The sequence below is a fragment of the Sander lucioperca genome, chromosome 5 (genome assembly GCF_008315115.2).
Source record: "Sander lucioperca isolate FBNREF2018 chromosome 5, SLUC_FBN_1.2, whole genome shotgun sequence".
NCBI lineage: Eukaryota > Metazoa > Chordata > Actinopteri > Perciformes > Percidae > Sander > Sander lucioperca.
This window is the reverse complement of record NC_050177.1, coordinates 33,203,721-33,230,680: the sequence shown is the minus strand read 5'-3', so window position 1 is coordinate 33,230,680 and position 26,960 is coordinate 33,203,721. Positions and strand designations below refer to the sequence as shown.

The 26,960-nt window shown below is 41.8% G+C and overlaps 1 protein-coding gene and 1 long non-coding RNA gene across 3 annotated transcripts in view; one reads left to right on the top strand and one right to left on the bottom strand.

Annotated features, from left to right (window-relative positions):
• Window positions 1-9,870, bottom strand: part of LOC116039747 — a 28,685-nt gene extending 18,815 nt beyond the window's left edge. Inside the window, exon 1 of the long non-coding RNA XR_004102504.2 lies at window positions 9,674-9,870. This is a non-coding gene — a long non-coding RNA (uncharacterized LOC116039747). The remainder of the gene's footprint in view (window positions 1-9,673) is intronic.
• A 4,033-nt stretch (window positions 9,871-13,903) lies between these two features.
• nova2 (NOVA alternative splicing regulator 2) overlaps window positions 13,904-26,960 on the top strand; it is an 87,770-nt gene continuing 74,713 nt past the window's right edge. Inside the window, exons 1-2 of one of the 2 annotated variants that reach the window (XM_031284682.2) lie at window positions 13,904-14,846; window positions 17,730-17,798. In XM_031284682.2, the coding sequence (XP_031140542.1) occupies window positions 14,690-14,846; window positions 17,730-17,798 (226 nt within the window). In that variant the 5' untranslated portion in view covers window positions 13,904-14,689. The remainder of the gene's footprint in view (window positions 14,847-17,729; window positions 17,799-26,960) is intronic. The other variant, XM_036001633.1, reaches the window with a different exon arrangement.

The following is a 26,960-nucleotide window of genomic DNA, read 5'->3' as shown; positions in this document are numbered from 1 at the left end:
GCAAGTACATCGACTTTATTAGATACTTCAAGTGCTACATTTAGAGACAATAGGAGATAAGATTTTTTTATTTATTTAATTATATTGGCCAAGGTGCAGTCTGACATGTTTTCAGTCTGAGATGGAAGATGTGTAGAGTTTCTGTTGTCCAGATGTCCATGGGAGTTTGTTCCACCATTGTAGAGCCAGAACAGCAAACAGCCGTGACTCTGTAGAGCGATAGCCGGGCCTCAAATTTGTCGCAAATTGATTGGCAGTAGCAGAGCGTAGTGGACGGGCTGGGGTGTATGGTTTGACCATGTCCTGGATGTAGTAGGACATTTTGACGTCTAGACTTGAAAGTAGTAGAATTTGGATTAAGAGCAGTGCAAATAAGACTGGGTTGAAATTTGGAGCGAGAGTGGGACTGGAACTAGGATTGATGGGATTGAGATTAGAAATTGTATTGGGAACAGAGCAGGAATTCAGGACAGAGACAGGAAGTAGGTTTTTAGACTGGGACTGGGATTGAACGAACGCAAAAAATTGTCAGGAAGCTAATAACGTTCTACGTATTACAGTTTATTTTTTTATTCCATTATTCAATGAGAGAAAAATTATCATCAACTAATCAAATTTGGGATCTTGCAAAGTTAGTCTTTTTAGTACCAAATTCCCTGTTGTTGTTGTTTTCCCAGTTTCTGCAGTAAATAGATTGTGACAAAATGAGGGAATTGTATACTAAGAAGACTAACTGTGGAAGATACCTGCTTGATTTATCTAGCTCAAATGAAGCCAAATAAAGATATTTGCATTGGCTGAACTTTGGAAGTATGTTTTGCACAGAAATAGGACTGTGGCTGTTGTCCCTCATCACTTACATTTGGTATTGCTAAAAGAGCTCTTTGTGGCCTGTATGGACAGAAAGAACAACCCCACACCACACACACACACACACACACACACACACACACAAACACACACACCAAAGTAGAGCTTGGGTGTCACTTTTCAAAGGTACCTTGTCACTTGTCTTGTCAATGGAAACACCCATGTTATTGTTAGGAAACATTGCTGAGTCACAGCTCTGCTACAAATAGAATCTGATTGGGAGTTATTTAAAGATGATTTTCTAACATATTTTTGTTGGGTGAGAAAGTCATAACTTCAGTAGTCATGTGACCACATGCTGTTCTGTGAGATGAAAACAATCCTTTGGGTTCATGAAATCAATGCTAAGCCTGCATCTTCTGAAATGTGTGTTATATATGTGTAATAAATGAAAAAGGCGCCAATCTTTAATTGTGATTCTGGAGATATGAGGTTTTTAGTCAGAAAACGCCACATATTTTAGTATGTACAGTAGCTCTACAAGCAGGAGAATGGATAAACTCCACCATTTACTGTGTTGTAGTGCTTAATTTCCACCTTAAGTAAACACAAAGTAACTGCATCTGAAAAATCTAAAAGGGGGAGAAGAAGAAGAAATAGTGCAACATTTAGGGAAATACTTGAACTGTATGTGAGAAGATCTAGATAAATCAGTACAGAGCTGGAGTCTGGACGCGCTTAGCCTAGCATTCTAAGTGTGCGCTATGAGAGTCAGTTCGGATCCTGTTTGTCTTTGGGTCACTTTCTGATAATCCATCTCTTTTTAATTTATGAACATATGGCTAAAGTAGATTGTTCTCTTACCAAGAACACACCATATATCTTTGTTTATTTTGTTGTTTGTTGTTGAATTTCCAGCTTACGAACTCCACGAACTGCCAAGTAAGTTGAAACGGTGGTACCCCAAGTCTCCTTCAGTCAGTGTCCAACATAACCTCATAACCTTTGCAGGCAGAGGAGTACTTCAACTTTGTGCCTCCATAGATGAAGGGTATCTAGGCAGCTGCAATGATAAGGCCTACTGCACACTGCCTGCGTTGCGTGAGCGTGTCAGCTGCGTGGCGTGTCCGTTTTTATTTCGGCTCCCATGTTAACAGGTTAGAGCTTGCACACTGCCTGCGTGACATGCAAGTCTCAGACAACAGAAAACACGTGCATGCTAGAAATAGGTCCGACGCCTATTTTTCACGCGACATGCAAGCGTGTTGGAAGCGTTTCCAGTCAAAATAGAATACAAAAAGATGTTTATATGTCATTTTGACACAAATACATTTAATAAATGACATTTTGATGTTTGAAAGTCTCTAAGTTTTGACATAAATGCAGATATAAATGTAATTAAAAAAAAATATATTTTCAAATATTGCACCTGTCAATACAGAACAAAATATTCTGTAGCCTATTTTGCCGTCAATACTGCCGACGTTGTCTTTGCTGTAATCAAATGAGTATACAGTATATTTATGTTTAACATGAAATATACTACTGCTTGAGTTTATTTTATCAATTGACACGCAACAGAAACGCCACGCTCACGCCACGCAGCCAGTGTGCAGGAGGCCTAAGGGGATGTTTTATTTCAAAACTGTCTCCTTTTGGAGGTTGCTGGGCCTGCCACACTTTTGCATATTTCCCAGAGAGAGAGATAGGCTGAACTAGGCTTTAGCATCTGTGTTTACGGCGCCTGCAATACCTTTGTTAACTTTGCAGGTTCAGCTAAACTTAACGCCTCCAGCATGAGTTTAAATACTCCTTCAGGAAGACAGGAACTTCAGAGAGTTGGGATGGCACGACACGATAACACATCGTGGTTAAACTGCCTGCCTAAATTCTTTCTTTCCTCACGTATGTGAATTCAATTCAATTTCGTATGTCATTTCTGTATGTGAAATGAGTTGTGCTGCTCCTGAGTTTTTCCTTAACATGTTTAAGCTGACAGTTCTAAACTCCAGCTGGAGGTCTTCACCGATCATCTGAAACAAACCTGTGGAAAACCTTCCAGACAGTCAGACCTGGCCCAAATAAAGCCGAGGAGCTCACTTACTACTGTAAAGCCCCCCCAGCAGCCTATGCTGCTGTTGGGATTTGAACCTATAATATTTCCAGACAGGAGTGGAGGGGAACCCCCCAGGAGGATTTACCTCTGCAGAGCTGTATGTGGCCTTTGTATATGAGCAAAATGTCTCCAGACTGGACCAGTGTAAACCAGTAGGCACGGAGGAGAACGTCCAAAGTAAACAGCGTCAGCCCAAGAAAACAAACAGCCTCAATCATCTTCAAGTGAGACGGGCAAACAATCTAATCCCACGCACTGTATACAGACAAAACTTCCTTCAGACAGGGCTCCAGCTACTTTCTGATCACTGATTCTGCTTTTGGTTTATTTTCTATTCAGAATGATTCAATCACTAGACCAACAACCAGGCTTATTTTCAGCCAATGATAGAATGATATTGTCTGGCCCATTATGCTTTACTGTCTCACAGTCCCACAGTATAGTTGTTGTAATATTATTCTGAGGAGTTCAGCCCTGCACTTCCTGTCAGCACTCTTTTCAACCTTCAGAATTTGTAGGGTAAATTGATGCTGAATAAATACATGCAAAACAAAGATAGATATGCAAATCCAATCCAAGAGAAGTGGCTTTATTTATGACTTATTTTATACATCAAAAAAAAATTGTCTCAAAAGGCGACAAATGTCACAAAAACCGACAAAACATTTTGGAAAAAAAAAAAAAAAAATGCCGACAAAATTGCCACAAAAAACCCTTGAAAAAGTTGACAAAACATTTAAATAACTGTCCATAAAAACCTTTGAAAATGCTAAAAAAAAAAATTTAAATCTGCAAAAAACAAAGTCGGATAAAGAGACAAAAACTTTGGAAAAGCTACAAAAACGTCAAAAAAAGGAACTAAAACTTTGGAAAATGCCCAGTTTTGATTATTACGTGGGGTTGTAACCCATCCCCCTGTAAATTACGCCTATGTAACCTACTGTATCAGAACAAGAAAAGTGAATTTATGAGTCACAAGGTAAAATGTTCTATTGAAAGTCAACACTAAACCAAGTTCAGTCCACGCTGTAGGTGAATCTGTCTTAAAGGAGAATTCCGGCCAATTTTTACATTAATCTTGATCGCTATAAACATGTGTGTACTTTCGATTGAAAAAAACCCGACCTGAATCAGTGCAGGCAACACGGAGAAGCTGCAGCTGCGTGTATTAGCTTCCACTGAGCTAAAACGGCATTTGTTGGGGCAAATTTTAGAGTGCCTTTGTGCCTCTTAACAGACATAAAATGCAATTAAAATGTCTGTGCAACATGAACAGAGCCCTTACGTGACAACAAGATGCGTCTTCAACTCAGACATTGTTTAAATTCACCTACCCTGGTCCCTGTCTCGATCCTGCCGGTAGCTAGCTTGCCCTGCTAGCTGATAGCTGTTAGCTGCTAGCTGCCGTCCGGTGAGCGTATTCAGCCAGGCTTCTGTGATAATCGTCCCGATAACAATCCATGGAGCGACTGTTTTTTTAGGGGGGAATAAACTTCAAGACTTGACATGACCTGTTCTCTGGAGGACATAGCCAGACCACCGCCGCTCCGTGGATTGTTATTGGGATGATTATCACAGAAGCCTGAATACACTCACCGGACGACAGCTAGCAACTAACGGCTATCAGCTAGCAGGGCAAGCTAGCTACCGGCAGGATCGAGACAGGGACCAGGGTAGGTGAATTTAAACAATGTCTGAGTTGAAGACGCATCTTGTTGTCACGTAAGGGCCCTGTTCATGTTGCACAGACATTTTAATTGCATTTTATGTCTTTTAAGAGGCACAAAGGCACTCTAAAACTTGCCCCGACAACTGCTGTTTTAGCTCAGTTGAAGCTAATACACTTAGCTGCAGCTTCTCCGTGTTGCCTGCACTGATTCGGGTCGGGGGTTTTTTCAATTGAAAGTACACGCATGTTTATAGCGATCAAGATTAACATAAAAATTGGCCGTAATTCTCCTGTAAATGAGTACAGATTAGGGACGGCAGTTTGTCCGTGGGGACTTTAAAGGAACACGCCGACTTATTGGGACTTTAGCTTATTCACTGTATCCCCCTATTCTCAGAAGGCAAAACACTGCTACTTCTGCTACTTGGGTGGAGTGATTTGCTCGCAGCACCTGAGAATCCCCTTGGTGAGGAGCAGAGAGTTTGCCTGGAGTTCGTTCAGAGTTGGAGTAATAATCACTCCGCCCAAGTAGCAGTGCTTCGCCTTCTGAGAATATAGTTCCCAGTATGTATTTCGGTTAGAAGATGGCTGCGTCTCATGTGACCTTGTTATTTGTACACGCTGTGACTATACAAATCACAACATGTAAATAGGAAAATGTTGGCGTTATTTTGTCACTTATTGGGAGCAGTAGGCTAGATAGAGCCGGTTACCTCCAGGATCTGGGCTAAACTAAGCTAGCGGTGGGTGCGTCAGACAGAGTTACGACCAAGGGGGTAAGCTTCGCTTCAGAGCGCGAACCTCCTATGGCGCCATTTTGATGCTACGAAGCAATCACCCGACGTTAGCATTCCATTGACTGCCATTCATTTTGACGTCACTTTGACAGTGAATAACTTCACATTTGAAGCATTTAAAGACTTTATTTGTCCATTGTTTATTTCTAAAGAAACACGACAATGTATAAAAGGCTCCATTACCTTGTACCTCACGTTATGGCTCCGTAGTAGACGTTTTTGTAAAAATAGGCTAATGATTGTATCATAACCACGTGACTTACTGTCGCATAGTAGAGGAATTACCGTATAGTACAGGAGAAGCTCGCAGGCAGTTTCGACTTACATTAGCTGTTTAAGTTGAATTACTAATGTTAACTAGCATTTTAGTTAGCAATAATTAGCCAGTGCCTAGGTTATCTCCTTACATATACCTACGCTCTCCGTCTCTGCAAGATTGGGAATGATTGAGATTTCTCTTGGCACAGCTACCAGAAGACTTACAACTTTCAGACAGGTTGCTCACGTCACATTTACGTCGTCTCTCTCAGTTGGAGGCTGCACAGTAACGCTCAGCGCTCACCGGAAAAGTGCTTCTAAGGGCCTTCACTGGTCTCCGTCCAGAGCAACGGGATCTGTTGTTCCATTCTTATATACAGTCTATGGTTACGACACGCACAGAGATGAGAAGGGTATGTATGGACTTATCTAACTCTGGGGGAAACGGTGAATAAGCTAAAGTCCCAATAAGTCGGCGTGTTCCTTTATTTGGGATCCGAAGGGTCACTGGCTCAAGCCCCACGTTTAGCCAAGTGCGAGTATGGACTGGTAGCTGGAGAGCTGTTCTGGGTTCCTGTCCTCGCTTTGACATCTATCCAATAATGCATGTGTATACTGTCCTATTTGTGCATGTGTGTGTATTTTGGGCCTGTGTGTGTGTGTGTGTGTGTGTGTGTGTGTGTGTGTGTGTGTGTAAAAATAACTAAATGAAAACATTTTATTTTCCCTCAGGAATTAATAAATGATGTCTTCTTCTTCTACGTATACTAATGAAATAAACCATCAGCAGCAGCATTTATTTGTTGGGATTTTTTTAAGAACATGTTCAAGATGGCGCTACGTGAGTGGCAGCCTGTTACAGTAGCTCTGAACCTTTTCGGAGAAGTTTAGTATATTTCTCATGTTTGTTTTGCTCTTTTCGTGTGTGTTTCTTACACTTTTATTACATTTATTCTATTTCTTCTGGTTCCCCCATGTCTATTTAATGCGTATTTGTCTTATTCTGATTTGTGTGAATTTGTTTGATCTGCTGTAACAAGGGAATTTCCCCAGTGTGGGATTAATAAAGTCTATGTTATCTTCTTGGTTCCTGCATATGGAGCACTGCAGCGCTGTACTCAGTTGTGCAGTTTGGATACACAATGTACTGGAAGTTGGTCAAGAGCACCATCCAGTGTATGTAGGGAACAATGACCACGTCATGTTAAATGGCCATTTAACTTCATGTTTAGTCATTTTGGATTCCGTTTCCATGTGAAATTTAAATTCATCCAAAGGAGACACAGTTAAGGACCATCATTTTAGACATTTTATCAACCATGTTGGAGGATAACATGACTGATAATAGCCCATTCTGAACTAGATTAGCGCAACTTGTTATCACTTATCCATTTGTACAGAATCTTTCTAACTCATTTTAGTTAATTGCTTGCATTTTGAAATTCAGGGCATGTTGTTAATGTTTTGAAATTTTTTTTTGAAAACTATGAATTTAGAAGTAGTTCCAAAAAAAAAATTAGAATCATCCTACCTTAAGTGACTTTCTGTAACGCAAAAATTAATTTGCTGACTGCTAACCCAAAAGCAACTCTTTATTCAGTTTAGCTGGCTGTTCTTGTTTCCAAACTGGGAACTTGTGTCTTTTTCTGATGTCTCCTTTGCAAATTTAATTGTCATATAAAAGACATTTATGTTTCCGTCCACAGCCAATTCCTTAATGGATTTCCAAGATGCTGCACAGCTGTGGTTGCTGAGCGATTTGTGGTGCAACTGTAAAGCTTCTATCGAAATTTGATCCTGAAAGCCTAACCCTAACCCTGATTTCACCATTAATGCAACAGGCCTAATTTCAGTGTCACTGGACAAAGAGAATAATATCAAAAGCACAGGGAAACGCTGTTGACCAGATGTGTGTCAGTCTATGCACATCAGTCTACTGCAGCAGAACAATGCCTGTGATGGCAGCTGGCCAGACATATCAGCTCCCCCTCTTCACCAACTGCTCTCAATATGGAAATGTGTCCTATTCTTTCCAATCTCATCGTAAAATAATAGCTGTTTTACATTTCTTTTGGCTCCCTACCATAATGAATCAAATAGAACAATTCAAATCATTGGTTGTGGCAGTTCTTTCCCTGTTCTGTGCATGTTTATTCACATTAAGTGGTCACAAGGAGAAAGCACTTCTTATTTGGGGGTTGAAAGCCAAAATCATTTAGAAGGATGTGATTTATCCTTCTTTCTTCCTCATTTATTATCTCTCTCTCTCTCTCTCTCTCTCTCTCTCTCTCTCTCTCTCTCTCTCTCTCTCTCTCTCTCTCTGTGTGTCACGGAAATGCCACTGAGTCACAGAAAAAGACAATCAGAAAAACAGTTACAACTGTCAGCAAGTTACTTGGGATAACATTACCGAGCATTGAACACATTTACAAAGACAGACTGGTGAGAAAGGCCAATAACATTATATGTGACTACACACACCCCCTGGCATCTCATTTTAAACTACTGCCATCTAGTCGTCGTTTCTGCCCACCCCTTCTGACCAAGAACAGATCCAAATTCTCTTTTGTACCACAAGCCATAAAAGCCTTAAACCGGTCAAAATAAGCTAGATGTCCAGCTGGCCTGGTCATACCCAAGGGTGTATAGTGTATTGTAGTGTGTGATGTATGTTCTTCATGTTATGTCTGTCGGTGTCTGATGTGAGGACTATTTGTTTGTATCATATGTCTGATGTCATGAAGTGCCTTGCAACTGTGCCGCAAACCCAACTGCCCCACAGGGACAATAAAGTTATCTACTACTACTACTACTACACTCTCTCTTTCTCTCTCTCTCTCTCTCTCTCTCTCTCTCTCTCTCTCTCTCTCTCTCATTCATATACACTTAAACACTACAGTTATTTAGACAACAAGCTGATGCCAAGGGGGCCAAATTACAGCAAGCTTCAATTCAGTGATCATTTACATAAACATCCCATTAACAGTTTAAGAGATCAGGGGTCAAAGTGTAGATTTGTGGAATCCCAAGAATGATCATAAAGGTAGAAAAAAACACAAAGAGGAGAACCGCCTCTCTCAGACGTGCAGAGACACACACACACACACACACACACACAGCAGTATTTTTAAAAGGCAGCGTGTAGAGAACTGTGTGGATTTAGGCAAAAAGCTCATAAACCTCCACGAGAGGTGGTGGAATGATGGGTTTCCACCCAGCCACCCCACCATCTGTCCAAAATTACCATAACACACACTCACGTACAAATTTCAACAGCAATTTGTCTGTTTCCAGTGTCGTTTTGTGCATTATCCAAAATCACTGGGAGTTAGCGTTTGTGGAAGGAAATGTTGTCGTTTAATTGTTTTCGAGTGTACAATTTTTTAGCACCACACAGTGAAATCCACTCACCTCCGTTGTATTGCTATGGCAGAAACAAAATTATCAGAGCTAGAGATCTCAAAACCTGGGTACATTAACCCAAAATTAAATTGATACTAAGGGTGAGTAAGCATTTTTTTTTTTTATTATTCATTAATTACATTTTTCATACAATTTGTGTGACCCTCTATGATTATAAGTTGGGACCTCTTTCATCACTGAATCATTTACACGTTTGTGATGTTGAATGATGAAGAATGCAATTATAACTGAAGCTTAATTTCAAAAATCTAGTTACAAAATTGTTATTACAGTGCTTCTTTTTACAGTATATAAACAAAGATAAGAAAAATAAAAAAAACCTAACTAATGAGAGGCCCTAATCCCTACCCACAATAACCCATCCCGGACTGCGATCAGGATTCTGCTTGTCCAGTAAGATATGATACCAAAGGTTGCCAAATGTTCTCAACATCTTTTAGTTTGTCCTTAAAACCGGATCCTCTCAAGGTGGAGTGTGTCCATCATCTCCGTGAGCCATAACTTCAGTGTTAGTCCCTCTTTCTTTTTCCAGAACAAGAGGATACACTTCTTTGCAGTGAGAATTTCATATGCCAAGAAGCGCTGTTGTGCCATGCAAACAGTGACGGACTGGGATCAAAAAACGGCCCTGGCATTTGCAACACACCGGCTCTATTTTTGTCAATAACCTAGCTTGGAAATTAGGAACTCTGCCTTCCAAGTGAATCTTTTCACGCATCAGTTGTGGCCCGTAGGGGTCCATAGGGGGGCGGCCCTTCTGGCATTTGCCCAAATTCCAGATGGCCAGTCCGTCACTGCATGCAATCATAACTAATGCAATTCAATTCAAAGTTTATTGTCAAGCACAATAAGGAAACATGTTTCACTGTAGAATGACATTCTTCCTTTGCTGTCCACAGAATACTAAACAATATCAAATCTATAATATATACTACAAAAAAAAACTATTTTAAAAGGATCCTCCTTGGAAAACATCTGGAGTGACGAATCAGGAAAGCTTTCTTCTAAAGACCGCTGACACACTACACACGCACAGTAGTTTTCAGAAATACATATGCACTGATTTGGAATAGTAATTCATTCCTAAATAACATACAGTTCCTCTGTTGCAGTCAGGTCATGTTGGTGTCAGTCATAAATCTTAGTGTGATGGCATGAGTGAGGTAAGCAACCTCGAAAACAAAGAGGAACACACCGCATCTGTCTCTTTCCAATCCCACAGAGTGGCCGAACCGCCTCTTCTGCATCGACCTTTCGATTGATTTTTTGGGATAAAAGTGAATGAGTGCCTGGATAGGAGGACAATTATGCAAATGAGCGTGGGATGGGACAGACTGGGCTGTGGAGACAAGTCCTTCACTTCCACTGTTGGCAAAACCTGACCAATGAGCTTCAGGTTATGTTCTTTTCTTACACAGATGGAGAACGTTTTAGAAATGAATGCTTTCATGAGGTGGCTGTTATGATGCCAACCCATACTGGATTGTTGAGGCCAAGGCTGATATTAACATTTAGGAATAAAAAAAATCTGATATCATATTTATAATTGCTCCTCCTCTCCATACTGGCCCTGCAGTGATCCATTTTTAACATGATTCCAATGTAAGAGATATGAACCTATCATATCACCTACCTAATTTGTATAAAGAATACAAAATACATTACATAAAATGCAGCCTACAAAACATCAGTGTGTTGCAATTTTTTATGGACAACTACGAACACATGGTATATTGTATGCACAAACCATTATATCTGTGATGAGCCCATGTCATTCATATCGTATCTTTATCATTTCTTTGTCAGTTTTTTCCCTTCCCTCGCAGATCACAGGTGTCTCATCACTTTCCTTCCTTTCAGGTCAAGGTAGAAAAGGGCTATTCTGTACTCTCTTACCCCCCTTTTCCGCTATAACTGTCTTATTTGCCCATGTATGAATGATAAGGACCAAAAAAAAAAAAGCATGAATAAGAAAAAAGTCAGTTGCACCAGTGAAACTCAAAAGAGGATAATAAATGGGAAACAGGTAACAGGTCTGTGTGCTGCTCTTCTAGCAGGCTACCAGCAGGGGGTAGCAGAGGCCCAGCACCTGTGAGCAGCACAGCAGACCTTCCATCCTGAATATCCATTTAGCTGCAGTCAGCCTCGACCCAGTAGTGTCCGTACAGTACTAAACCCTGCAGGGAAAACAGGTGTGAGCAGGTCACACCTGCTGAGGAGGACCTTGTTCTCATTTCACAAGACTTTACTTGACCCATTAGAGGGTAAATTATTGGTAACAAATGCTTCTTTTTGTCTTTTCTTTTTTATTATGGAGCTGATAATGACCCTATGATGAATGTTGTTTGTTTAAATGTGTATCCCATTTTGTGCACCAAGTCAAATCAAAGAACCTTTTCACTATGTCAGAGGCCTGACATTTGACGCTCCAGCTGGCTCGTGTCTCAGCTCTTCTTCCCTTTTTGCTTTTGAGTCACTACCAAAATCAAAATTTGTCACATAGCTGGGAATTCCAGATTTTGCTTCCAAAATTTAAAAAAGAATCCATCACTGGAAAATCGCATCTTCCTTACTGATTCCATAAGAGAAAAACTCTGAATAACATTTGCTGCTGGCTAAATGGAAGCTTTTGCATTCAGATTATGACACATTGGGAAAAACTGAGTTATTACTGCAACCTTGCTTCTTCCAAATTACATGTGGTGTTCAGGATAACTTGTGGCAACTCTGAGAGCCGCTTTAAGTGTTTGGGGTCATTGTCCAAAGCCAAACAGGAGTTTGCTGAACAAAATCTCTGAAAACCATCTCACTAACATCTGCTCATAGCCCCAGCCTAATAAAAACTCAAGAATGCTGCTAGTCTGTGTGCTTTACTGCTTATGGGGCTACTTCACTTTTTCCATATGCTGCAGCAGCAGCTTGCACGGTCTGGCAGTGTGAGACCTTCACAGTTCAGCTTCCAACAGATTTTGTCTCTGCTCCAAATGCATGTGTCCAGCTGAAACTGTGCACACTGTGCAGAGCAGCTCATACAATTAGGTGCCGGCGTCCAGGCCTTTTGTCCCCCTGAGCAGCGCCTACTATTTGTGGTGCAGAATCTGTTTCAGACTGCAGCCTGGGATCCATCTGCCTCAGATTTGCCACGTATTTCCAGAGCGGGAGACTGGCTCACCGATGCATTTCTCATGGCGATGTGAAATAGTGTGAGGAATCTGCTCTGTGTGTGTGTGTGTGTGTGTGTGTGTGTGTGCGTGTGCACAGGCAGCACAATGTCACCTTGACTACAATCTACAGAAGTAAATGAGGGCACACCGCATCTGTACGCCACTGGACAGAGGAGGAGAGAGGGAGTAGAAGGTATTGGTGTTGCGTGTCTCTCGGAGCGTGTGTGCGAATATGCCAAATGTGTGAGTGTGTGTGTGTGTGTGAAAGAGAGAGAGAAAGACTGAGGCGGGTATAGCTCTCTCAGACAGCTCACAGTGCTGGAGGATCCCTCTTCACATCCAGGCAGAGCGACGCAGAGATGTCAGGCGCAGCACACACAGGTGGGTCACACACACAGCAGCTGAGGGGACAGGTGAGACAGGCACCCGGGTGCTCAGGTTTCATGCTTCCTAATATATGGCTGTTTTCAAGTGTCCGAACTGCATCATGGTCACGCAAAACTACCAAACATGTCAAATGAGTTTTTGTGTGTGGTGCAGGTAGAGGCTGAACAGGCCTGCAGCCTGGCCTATGGGTCATCAGTGTTGATCAGGTGCTTTAGAAGGAAAAATCTGTCAAATTTCAGATTGTGGGGATCACAATGAGGCAAACGATGACAGATATAAACAAAAAAATGTATTAGATTTTTTTTTAAATGTTATTAATTTGTGCCTTTTCCACTTTAATAAAAAAAAAAAAAAAAAAACACCCTCTTTAAACTGTCACTAGTTTAATTCACTTGCTAATTTCTGGTATTTAAATTCAAGCCAGAAAACTGTGGGCGAGTTCTCCTCCTGTCGATCTCCAGGTGAGTTGATGCTCCCTTGGCCTGCTGACAGGCAGCGCTTGCAGACCTTCCAACAGCCGCAGAGGGACCTTCAGGCTCCCGTTCAACCACCATTTCATTTGACGCGACTGTTGAGGAGTAAAAAACCCGCCGCCGCCGCATCCTTTTCCTCTCCGTCATGTGACTCAACCGGGCGAATATATCTGTGTCCTTTTCGTTTTGCCGGAGAAATGCAGCCTCGGCCAATCGTGTCTCGACTGAGGAGTCTCTCTCCCTCATTTTCTCGCTTTCTCTCTCATGATGCCTTCAGGTGACATCGAAAATTCGGAATCCACAAGTTGGTTCGCATGTAGGGCGACACGGGGATTTTATGTTTGAATTGAGGTCAAGAGATGACGTGTTTTATTTGATGAAAACCTATTAAGACGCCAACATGTCAGCCTATTTTATTTTAGTTTCATTGTGCTTCCTTTTGACTTGTGTGCACTCTGCAGAGTGTTGGGGCCATGAGATGGTTAAAGACCACTGATGTGCAGGTTAATCAAATCCAATGACATTGTTTTTTTTCTTCTCCTTCACCACATTATAGCTCGATCTTGTAAACAAGCCAAAAAAGACGCTCAAACTCGACAATACATTTCCAGGAGTAACGTTTCAAGTCATTTTAGGCTTTATTTCCTGATTTAAAAAAAACAACAACACAGAAACACACAAGACAAGTCGCACTTTTACATAAACATCTGGGAAACCCGACATTACGCGAAGCCAGTGAAGGCATCGCGAGGCCCTGTGACGTCGGCCGCTCCCCTGCGCTCCCTCTAGCAGCCAGTCAGAGAAGGGATGCTCTGAACGCAAGACTGCAGCATCTTCACCGAGAGAACGAGCAGGACAAAAAAAAAAAACCCGTCTCTTTCTCTGTGTGTTCCTCCAACTCCGCGACTCCGGACCCTCTTCACCCACCCCGTCACCCCTGGGTGTCTTCATGATCGGAGCCAGAACAGGATAAGAAGAAAGAAATTATATATAATAGCCTACAAATAACGCATCGGATTTTTTTTTTTTATTATTGCTTCAACGACCTTTTCCTTTCTTCGGTTGATATCGCCTCTTTGTCCTTCGGTATTGTTATTTTGTTTTGTGTTATTTATTGTTCCGTTTCGCTGGCTGTTGCAGAGGAGCGCCACCATCCTGCCATCCTGACATGAGTACGCTCTTTTATCTGGTTGCAGCGGAATGACACACATATCCTCATAGTTCTCATATCAGAAAGGTTGATGGAAGATTGACGCTCCATTTGCACGTTTTCAGTAGCCTAGACCAATCTCCATCTGCAGAGGTTTCGGATTTTTATTTTCCGCTCTCTGACTCGCTCATCCGCCACTCCAGCGTTTCTTTCTTTCTGTCCCTGCGCAGCATCTCTGTACGCACGGCGCACTACGGAGAAACGCGCAGCTAACCTTCTCCGTCCGTAAGAAACAGGCGTTTTTTTTTTCTAATTCCCAAATAGCTTTTCGCCTTCTCCGAGGACTCATCTGTACGGCTACGCTGCGTGAAAAAAAGAAAGACGGGAAAAGGGGGGATTTAAAACGCAAACGCAGCCAAAGCATCCAAGAGCAAGCTCGAAAATGATGGCCGGCGGAGCAGTACAGCAAAACGGGATTTTTTCAAATCCTCACCATCACAATCAACAACCACACATGGAGTCCGATCCCCCGGACTCGCGTAAAAGACCCCTGGAGACTCCGACGGAGGCCAGCAGCACCAAACGCACAAACACAGGAGGTAAGAGCACCGATGGGGATGCGGGGAGCTGTTCGGGTTTCGGTGAATGTTGCTTCGTCCTGAAGGCAGGCGGAGAGAAAGGAGAGCAGGTTGATCTGATTCTTGACGTATGGCTACACAGAGGCACGCTAACAGCTCAGATTCACAGACTTGTGTTGCAATTACGCAGTGATATAGGCTAAATATAGAGAGCTTAGTTATTTCATCCGCTTTCTACCGAGTGACAGTCATTTTCCATCAGCATTAAAATAATGATTAGCCGCCGCTTTAGGTGGAAAAAGAGGAAACAATGAGAGGGACTGACGGGGGTTATTTGGAGGGAAGTCGCCGGTTCCCCTCGCTCACATCCTGACTGTTTCAGCCTCTTTAGATCCGCCGAATTGGGTGTTTTTATTGCGTCTTAAGATTTACGCGCAGCCACAGCGGCCATGCTGGAGCCAAAAATCAAGGATGTAAACAAGTGAAAGCCAGATCAGGCTGGTGCGTGATCGCAGGCTCTCATCCCGCAGACGGATGACCTTGTGATAATCTCACACACACCAGCCACCATCGCCGCTTTGTGTAGGCTACAATTACACAAGCGGATAAACAAGCGGACTCACATTAACAGCAGGCCCGCGGGGGATCCAGAAAGAACAAGGGGGGGATCCAGAAAAGCAGCTCAGAATGCGACAGTGTCTCCGTGTGTTATTGCAGCATGTCAGTGCCTATGTGTATTCATGTGCTGATTTTAATAACAATGCAGCTGGAAGGGAGAAAATGACTTTCTCTAAAAATGTCCCAATCTTGTTTACTCACTATTCTCTGCTTGGATGAAATATGGATATGTCACCATGGTAATCACCACATTTGGTTTTTGTTTACATGCTGTCATGCGCCAAGCATTCCCATCACCCGGCATTACAACCATCAGTAGCCTATCTTGGCCATGCACCCCCCCCCCCATCATGGACATTTGGACATACACTACACCTTTAAATGTGTTATTTACACAACACCAAACTGAAGAATTGGGAGATGGTTTATATCCCACTAAATATTTTGAGAGACCAAGGCTCACTTATAAATGTTTTAATTAGAATTTGTAGATTTTAGGCGACCCAACATTTAAGTGCAGACTGTCAATATAAACATGTAGCCTTAGCCTATTCATATTCTGGACGCCATGCTCCTTTAAGAGAAATATGTTTTTAGCAAGACTGAGAATAATATTCCAATTTTTGAAGTGGCAGATGTGTTTACAGAGCCGACCTTCAAAGTCAAATTAAGCATACGACGGTTCATCAAGATTTTGACTAAACTTACATTTTAGGTGACCTGCAACTTTGACGCATAAATTGGACTGGCTTTAGTAATATTCTTTAAATGAAGTTCCATGCAGCTGCTATGTTGTGGTGAATGTGTTTAAATTTGACTGTTTTCATGGTAAAAAAACAAATACAAATGTGTTTCATGTCAGCGCAGAGATATCTCTAAAACAGTGTTTAGACCCTATGGAGTATATGGGACATTAAAACTCTCCACTGAAACAGATAAATAAAATGCTTTTAATGTTAGCATATCATTAAAGTCAAATGACAAACGTCTGGTTAAGTATTAGGTAAAATCTAAAATTCATTCATTCACAAAAATCAATTATTAAATTAAATAGGCAAAGGAAATGGGATTTCACTGCAGGTGTTTGTGCAGGTTTGATCAGAGAAGATCTCCATCATGTTGAAGGTGGTCAACATGACTGGATGGCATCTGAACAGAGGTGTCATTACTGGCCTTGCTTATCAGTCTCACATTGAAATGGCCACAAGATTTCCCTGACAGAACTCTATATTTTGGGTGATCTAGTAGTTCAGTGCAAGCAGGTGTGACGGTTACTGTTTAAAATCTTAACAGACCCGTAGAGTTTGAGTGGCCTGTCCCTTTTAGTACGCAATGACAGCTGGTACAATAAAAAAAATAATGAGTCTTAAGTGTGACCCATAGAGTGTTTTTTAAAATCTTTTTGTAGATTTTTTAATTACTTGGCCCTTTTTTCAGCAATGGCAGAAAAGTCATTTTTCACAGTTTCTTCGGCTGCCACCAGAAAACATGACAGTCGTCCTCGGGAGTAATAATTAGACAGAGAGAGTGTCCGGCTGAGGAGGGGTGAGCCGCAAGGTTAGCGAGCGTGGTTTAACTGTAGATCAATGCACTCGGAGCACTAAAAGGCTCCTCCTCGCTGTGTGCAAGACTCCCCCTCAGGGGACCATCCTCTCGTCTGCATAACACTCAGACAGCTCGTCCATTTAGACAAATGAAAAGCTTGGGATGATGATGATGATGGTGATGATGATGATGATGATGATGATGATGATGATGATGATGATGGGCATGGCCGACCAGGCTTTTACTCAGGCAGAGAGGACGGCCCCAGCGCCGCCAGGTCAACACTCCCTCAGCCGGCAGCATCAGGCTGATGGTCGCCTGACATTTTGGTTGAAAAAGAACAAGTCGCTCCCACACACACTTCACTACACAGCCCCTTGAGATAATCAACAAAGAGGAATCAGAGCTTGGTTGCTGAGTTAACTCAGTTCTGCTTAAAATTTTACAAAAAATGTCTCTTTGTTCCAATTACATGCCAAGACTTTAGTCTTGATTGTCTCTATTATGACAGCTTGAATCAATTAAATGACACAGATGAGATTAGCCCATACTTATTTTTGAGGAAAAAAGCTTTTCACTGAGAGTATGTTTTTGTACTAATATTTTTAAGCTGCACTCAGGCTGCAGTTTTAGAGTTAAAGTCAAGTCAAAGTGCTGCTAAGAGATCATAACAATGGTTGTTTCTCTGTATCATTAGTTTACGCCACACACTCCCCACCCCTGTGCTTCCTCTCTCTGTAGTGGCCTTCCTGCAGCCCCTATTTGAAACTGAAGGCATTGTATTCCCTCACCAAGAAACTGAGACTCATGGTAAGAGAGACTTTGCTTTTGATCTTCTACCTGTTTTTTTTTATTTATTTTTTATCTTTACTGTAACCTTCTTCAATGCAGGAATGATTCAGCAGCGACAACACGTACATGTTGTGTTCTTGAGGGTCAAATTATGCAGAGTGAAATCTAAATTTTAGGGCATTTCAATGACGAGGTCTGACTGCTGCCTGACATTTAAATAGGGCTTAAAGTAACACCCTCATGTTCTACTCATAATCCAGGATAATGCATGCTGATATTGTTTATATTGTATGTTTTCAGTTCCATAACATCCATTTTCATGCTTTTTTTATACAAATTCAGTGTTTCTTTTGTCATGATATCCAACATTACTGCACAGAGGAGTTCTGATGACCTTTGACCTCATGCCAGCCATATCATCAAAGCGCTTGGGTTGATGACTGCTGATGCGCCGTCGAAATGTTCATTCTCTGATTGTGTTCAAAGTTTCATATGTGATGGCTACAGTACGCACCGTGCAACCGCTGTTGAGTGACTGTAGGTGTAACCTCTTTCCTTTTTCACAGGTAGACTGAAGCCTAACGTGTAGAGCTCTAACAGAAAGAAGAAAGCTTTTAAATCAGAAATATTTCTCTTCGTCTGAGCAGAAAATCACGTTTTGTTTTTCCTTCTACAACTGCAGCTTGGATATACTTTGAAATGTAAGGTATAACGCCTGGGCAAAGTGTTTTCCGTTCATGTCACTCAGATCTGTGTGAATGAGAAGGGAGAGTAGACATTTAATTCAAAGAAGACTAGAAATGATAGACTTGGATTTTTTTTCTCTGACATTCCCGTTGGTTTGTGGTCCAGGGTTTATCCAAACGTGTGTGTGTGTGTGTGTGTGTGTGTTTGTGTGTGTGTGTGTGTGTGGGGAAAGAGCTGGTCAGCTGTCAGACAGTAGAGATACAAGATGACGTGGGTCCACTATAACCCCGGGGGTCATAAATCACAGCTACATCTCATAAAAGCTGAAGGTCTTAAAGACGAAAAGATCAATGAGTCGCTGCAGTAGCTGCTGTTCACAGCGCCACACACACACACACACACACACACACACACACACACACACACCAGCCCTCTAATCCCCCAACCCAAAACCATTCTTATCTCTGTGCCTCCCCTGCCACTCACCCCGACCCAGCAGCTCCCCCAGCCCCTCACACATTAAAGGTATTCTGATAATGATCAGAGACTTTTAATGTGCTCATTGTTAATATTTTATTTAATTTCAGAAGTTTACACTTGGATCATTTTCAAAACCGGACTTGATCATGGTTGGCTTAATGAATAATAATCTTCCAATCGTTTCATAATTTAAGGATCTGCTGCTGTCGGCCAATCGGGGTTTAGTGTTTTATGTAGACCTACATTTTTACTTAAACTACATTTATTGGAAACAAAAATTCATGAAGAATGTATTCTTTTCTTGAAAAGTATACTATTTTACATGCAAAACTGAATATAAGTGAGGACATTTTACAGCAACAGCACTGAGCTCTGAAAAGTCTGAAAAGTTACGCAGTGTGTGCTTTGAGATATTTTGTAATGACACTCTGTTTAAATTTCAGCACTTAGAAGTCTCAAAATGATAAGAATTCAATCTTTCAATCGTCACAAATTTCTGTTTTTTCTTGGTGGAAAACAAACCATGGGAAGCTAACTAAAACTTTCCACTGATACCAGAAACTGATAAAGTATTTGTTTAGGGCACTGGAACAGTATGACCAATACTGATACTTGATACCTAACAGCAGCCTCTCGGTCTGCAGTAATATAAATTACTTGGATTCAGTTTATTCAAATCAAATGCAGCTTTCAGGGGAAAAACTGTGTGTGTAAGCCATTAAGAACTCTTATGTAAGCACAAACAAAATAAATTGGATTTTTTTTTTTTTTTTTTGATTTTCACGGTCAGAAAAAGAACATGTGAGTGGGGGAACGCCTACAGGTTTAACAGTCAGGGAAAAGTTTGCTGACCTGGATGTACAGACCTTTCAGTCCTTTCATCACTTTATATTATAGTCTCTTCTCTCCTCTCCTGTCTGTAAGATATAATACATTCATTTAGTAAATGGATGGACTGGCAAGCCGGTGTTGCGAAGAGGAGGGGGGTGGGGGGGGGGACTTGAAATGCCCTTGCCAAGTGACATTAGGGGACTAGCAGTACACCGGAAGATTTCTGTGTGTGCGTTTGTCGGTGTGTTTTATTTATGACGTAAGTTGCAAAAAGCAGAGATGAAGTTTAATGAGAGAGGTGTTGTGTGTGAATGATGCAGATGCACACACTTACTGCATGCTGTGTAGCCAGCCTTGGCTGTATGAGACAGGCCCTTTGATGCTATTGATCCGAGTGTTTTCTGTTGCTCCTGGAGCTGAGTGGAGCATCTTTTTTTCGGGACGTCCGTACAAAGGAGAGCTACCTTCCTCGCATTGATTGGCTGTCCGTGCTGAGGAGGAAGAAGCCCCAAATTTGGCTTTGAGCAATCGAAAATAAACCCAAGGCTTAGGGGGTTCAGTCCTAAATACATCTAAGAGTGAGCCAGAATACATAGCAATAAGTTCATTTTTTTTTTAATGAAATAATAAGTCATCAGAACTGTTGAGATGCTTGTTTGACAAAATATACAGTATTGTATTTTTTTCATACATTGAGTGTTGAATGCTAAGCAGTATTTTTATAAAATGCAAAGTGAGCGATACAGCTCACACTCGTGCTTTCTCCTCGGTATCTTTCAGAACACGGCGTTCTCCTCTGCGACACGCCTGTTTTGTTCACTCCCAAGTCTGAGCCCTCATCCTCTCGCCCTCTTCCATTCTCTCCATCATCCTCATCCATACTAATCATGCTCTACTTCAGACCATCACGACTGCACCCTCCTCCCCCTCCTGTCCTCCTTCAGCCTCGTCCTCCCGTCCTTTTCGTCCTCCACCCATCCCCTTTATCAATCGCAGGCTGCCATTGACGACGCTCGCTCGCTCGCTCGGCAACCGTTTCCGAGGCTGTCGATCGATTTGCAGCCGCCGCCGGCAGGACTCTGCCAGTGGTAGCTGCGACTCTCCTTCTCCTCCTCCACCCTCTTCTCTACCTCTTTATTTTTTTCAAGGCACTGCGTCAAAGTAAAAAAAAAAAGAAGCCATTGTACAGGGTGGGGTGAAGGCGCTGAGAGGTGGGAATATTGCCACAAAGGGAGGCGTGCGATTGGTGGAGCGAGACGCCGGTCGCAGCTAGCTGGTTGCTGATAGGTGAGGAGAGCAGGGCGGCGATGAATATGGATAAGGGAGCGATGAAAGGGCCGATGCAGCGAGGGCGACTGGAAGGGCCCCCTCCTCTGAAATAGCCTTGGTCCGTGAACAATACACATCAGTTTTCACACACACACACACACACACACACACACACACACACACACACACACACACACACACACACACACACACACACTGCTGGGAGAGAAAGGAGGCGGCTGCTTTAGTTATCTTTGTTAGCGTAGCCACCATGTCTGCTTCGATTTCTACGCAGACGCCCTGATGATAGGGATCGTTTCAGTATGGAGACATTTAATTGGTTCTCCCTAAACCATTCATACTGAATTTCTCTGTTTTTTTTTTATTTATGATAAATAGATAGAGGTATTACTGTTACTGACCAGGACTTTGTATCTTTTTTTCTATTCTATTCTATTCCACATTTCTGCATTTCAGACCCGGTCTGTAAATCTATTTTTTTTTTAGCTATCATGTTTTAGAATTCCATAATTTATTCAGATTGTTGCCGCACAATGTTTTCAAATGACAAGAGCCACTTATTATTTTTCTTTCTAAAGAGTTGTGTGTCATTTTCAAACTGAAATGCCCTCCATTTTAAAAACAGCCTCTCTAAGAAATTGATTGCTGGCATGAAAACAAAACACAGTATTTTATGCTGCTGATGGTATGAGTCATCTTGTTACATTTAAGAGAAAAAAGGGTCCTTTTTTAAGAGCACACTCATTTGTCATATGGTGACACTGGCTTAAATTTATTTTATTAAAAAAAAACTTTCAAAATGTAGCTATGTAGCATTTAGGAATTAAATCCCTCAGCAGTCACTCCAAGCAGGCCATTGGGCTGTACCTGAGTCTATGAATTAGACTCTTTCCACATTTCTTTTTCAAATGACAGCTTCTGAATCTAGTGATTAAGAAATCTGAGCACCTTTTGTACGCTGAAAGTCGCCACCAAATCTAAATTGAATAAATGACGTGGGAAAAGTGAAATATTCAGACGCTGCAGAGGCAGAGACGATAAAGATAGAGGTATTTCCTCCTGCTTGCCTTCCTCTGCGAGCTCTCTGTGTTTATGAGTGATGATGGCCATCTTTCAGATCGAAGACAGCTGGTCAAAGCCTCACTGCTGGAGAGCTTTACATGTTTGTGTGTGTGTGTGTGTGTGTGTGTGTGTGTGTGTGTGTGTGTGTGTGTGTGTGTGAATGCTACCCCCCAACAAAAGAGTAGAGGACTTGAAGGGGTGTGTTAGACAAAGCCTGCCCCCCTTAACTCTCCCTGCTTAGGGGAGATGAATATTTTCCAAGTCCCCAGAGCTCAGAGCCTCCATACCACAGCCCCCGTTCATCAGCCAGGCTGTGTTCACACTGCTACACTCCTCCAAACCCCCCCCCCCCGATGGGATCCCTCAGCTGTATACTCTTGTCAATGTATCTAAAAGAGCCTTTAAACCATCATGAAACACTGGAATATCAGAAGATTTATTATGTTGCTTATGTGAATTCTAAATAAATAACATCTGGTTGTATGTCTGTTTTATAGGAGACCAATGTTGGCCAGATATGTTGGCAAACTGATACCTTCATATATAATACCAAACAGCAGTGGTTCCTTGGTGGTTAATATTAACTATGTATAATTTAGTACTAAAACATTGAATTTTAAAGCTGCCAGTATTCCTCTCAAAGAGTACAATACAATAACTTTAGTCTCTGTAATGGCACAGGGAGCTATCAACAATCTAAGTTCTGACACACACTGTTACAGTAAATGTGAAACAAATACCAAAGTCCAAAAAACTTCTAGAAAGCAATTCAACTCCCAGTTCTAGCTTGAATGTGTATTTAACAAATGTGTAACAGTAAATCAGTTACATTCAGTCCCCCTTTAGTCATGCCCTCTATTTCTGCTATGAAGAGGTGACATTAGGTATTGTTTGTCAGAGCAAAGCATGTGAGGAGAAGTAACAGAACATGAGAAAGGATTTGTGATCTTCCCCCCCCCCCCCCCCCGAAGGCCCATGGACACCAGATCCCAGGATTTGAGCCTCCAATCCCCCAGCATGGAGAGCCTATTCTGGGCCTGGCGGGTCCACAGGGGCCTTAGCAACAGATTGGACTGTTTACTCATCCAGTTATGTCGTTGTGGACCATTTAATATTTATTGTGACCAACCTCTAAGTCTAAAAAAAAAAGGATCCCAAATCTCCCTTTCTTGACCCACAGAGCCTTTTAACATAAACATATATACACACACACACACACACACACACACACACACACACACACAGACTTACAGTATAGTTCGATGAACTTATGAAGACATTTTCATAACATACAAACACAGAGCAGGGTGAAAAGTGGTTACTCTCGCTTGTGCTGCTGGTACACTTCATAACAAACTTTCTGGGAGTGGTGGGTTGGCCATTGTCAAATCCTTTTTTTTTTTTTTTTTTTTTAAAGGAAATGTGTACTTCCTGTGAGTGTTATAAATGTAGGGATTTGTGTGTGTGTTGCTTAGAGTAGTGAAAACAAAGACCCTCGTCATAGCAACCAGTAGGGAACCCTGTAGTTACCCAGCTGCAGACACACCACATCTACACACACGCACGCACGCACGCACGCATGCACACACGCACACTCACCCCCACCCCCATCGGACAAAGCAGAGGATTGTGGGACACACACACATATACAATTACCTGCTCTGCACTAGTTGAGTGGTTTGAAGTTGTAAACTTTCATTTTCTAGCCCAGAAGATGAATTTCTTCGTTTTTAACTGTGACTCGTGTGTTTGTGTGTTTTGTGTTGAAGTTGGATAAGACGACCGAGTTTAATCAGCTAGGAAAGCTACGAAAGTCCCCCCCCCCCCCGTTAGCATCTTCTTTGTAAATAAGTCTTATTGAAAAATAAATATATTACAATATACATGCAATTAATGTGACAGTATTAGCAGGAGCAGCAATGTAGCTTTGAGTAAGGCAACAGTTGTGGACAGAATATAAACGGTGTTAGATCTAGAGCAACATTCCGGTAAGACAGCAGAAAGAAACTACTGTGAGATAAGCGATTACAATAGCAGAGAAAGTAAAATATGCTTTGAAAGAAAAGTCCAAACCCTCGTGAAAATTGACGCCTCTGTACACCTAGCTAATTTCTGCATAGCGTGGCTGTTTGAGTGTCTTTTTCAGAAATTGTTGTCCGAAGCCCTCAGTTTTTAAAGATCCCATATTGTAATAAGAAATATTTCCATGTCTTTCTTCATTATAAAGGAGGTTGATGTGCTATGTAAATACTGTGAAAGTATTAAAATGCTCAATCCACAGAGAAATGCACACAGCCCGTATTTAGAAACTGTGCCTTTAAACAAGCCGTCAGGACTTTCTCATTCCCCGGCTGCAAAGCGGTGCAGAAACTCCCAGGCAGTCTGGGAGGGAGGGGGGCTTAATACAGGGGGTGAATACAGGTATATTCAGACAGATAGTATGAGAAAAATAATGTGTTTTTGAACATCAAAGCATGTAAACATGTTCTAGTAGAAACACAAAATACAAGTATGAACCTGAAAATGAGCATGACATAGGACCTTTAAGGTAGATGATCCAACCAATATTTGCGAAGCATACTAAGGTCCTACTTAACTCCTGAACTTAGGCATAGCTTGTGCAATAGCCTGCTGTTCTCCTTATAACCTTAAGGTCATTGTTCATCCTTTTAGGAACCCCACAAAATACTCCTTCCATACTTGCAGATAAAACATTAAGACATAATCAGTAACAATCACCATATCTGTAATTATGGTGTTTTTCTTGTTCTCACTTGGACTGAAAGTTTACATGCTCATTATGTTGTCAGCGTGAAAGACGTGCTGCACGCATCAGGAGGCTGAGACGCTGGATCTTTGATGATGCTTCATATCAACAAGTGCAGAAAATAGTAGCAGAGAACAGTGAGTGTGACATCATGCTGAGACATCAGCCATCAACCAGCAGTGTGTTATTTGTGTTGTTTTAACAGCCCAAGTAGCCAAGGACATTAATAGGTTCAACACATTTTCTATCTCAATTTTAAATGTGTTTGTTTTAATTATATTTGCCTTTTTAACTGTATTTTTGCTTGCTTTAACTGTAAGGTGTCCTTGAGTTCTATGAAAGGTGCCCAGGAGTAAAATGTTTTATTAAATTATTATATTATTCTCATGAAGGGGTTAAACAGGTTTGCACGATATTGTATGATAATGTATGCAAACTGATGCATATGATATCTTATGAAAATAGGCGACCGCCGGCTGGTCACGTGTCACTACAGAGCTCCGTGAGATATCACCGAATCAGCGCCACTTGGTAGTTGAGTTTACCCGAGAATAGGTTACTGGTAGGTGGCTACAGAGCTTCGTGATATGTCGCCGTATCAGTGGCAGTTGCTAGTTGAGTTTACTTGATAAAAGGTGACTTTGAGCTGGGTGCAGGGCAACGCGAGCGGTCGGTTGTTAACGGTTATGTTTAGGCGACAAAAAGTGAGTGTCAAGCGGCGACGACAGAAAAATGTAGGCACTAAAACGACTAGTTACGTTTAGGAAAAAGATCGTGGTTTGGATTAAAACACTCCCAAGAAACACGCGTTTCCTGGGTGAAAGTCTTTTGTTTTTTCCCGGGAAGCGAACTCTGCTCTGCAGCTTGAAAGCGCTCCCCCCCCCCAGCCACCCCGACCTCTTCTCTACACGGTCCACAGAGTTGTTATACAGCGGCAGTCACTGTGGTGCATACAGCAAAAAATAGTAGAATGCTTACGGATTACAGTGCACTATAGCTTTTTGTACGAATGGTTCATGAGAACAGCGTTTGACTTCCATGTTTTTGGGTTGACCTCTGCCACTGACCACTGCGGGGCATCATTTTCAAAAATAAGTTCTGAATCAGTGAGCATTTGTTGTTGGATTCTTGTAAAAGTGAATTTAATCTTTTTTTTTTCCAAAGAATACATTATTTCAGGTCACCCCAAGAGATGTTGCTCAAACACCCACGAGTGGAGAACTTTCTTAACCATCACTTTTTAATTTGCTGAGCTGTGAGAGGGAATATGGCGTGGGTGAGTGTTACGTGACCTCGATCGGATTTTGAAGTTAGTGCTGACACTGATGGGTCAGATGTGACGAGCAGAGCTTCTGGCTGCTTATTATGCCTGGTTAGATTGGCATGCATGAGTATCACCTGTACCCCTGGGATGTGGGATGACACACCGACGGGAGTGCGGGGTATAATTACACATAATTAGAATTTGCAACTGTGACATGTAGATAAACGAGGCTTGGCTTTTACAAAACTGTGGTAAAAACGTAATCAAACTGCGCTCTTCTTTGTGGGCGGATGGTTCACACTGGATCAGGAGGACAGTAACATGAGTGGCAGGATAATTTCTCAACATTAGGATTTACATTTGTGTTCTCCACAGGGAAGTTCATGAGGTTAGAGCAAAATAGTGAACAAGATGTTATTCTCTCCATAATGCAGCATTCATGTTAAAAAACGTAGAAACTAATTGTTTAGGTTACAAAAGCCTCCGTTCTAGTGTTTTATCCTGTTAGACTGTTTCTTCACTCCTATAATTTGCAGTTTGTCGGCATGACCCTATACATTAGACTCACAAAACAACAGTGTGATTTGTTTTGATTTATTCTTTTACAGTAAAACTGTCAAAAGTCACATTTGCTGGGACATAAAAGTTTAAGAGAATCTGCTATGTACAGTACACACAGAGTCAAAACATCACATCCTTAAGTACAGAGCAGGGTTTTAGATGTACAAGAGGCTCTTTAATGTCGCACGATAAGAGCTTTTACTTTGAAACCAGATCGATCTTTAAAAAGAGCTCAACA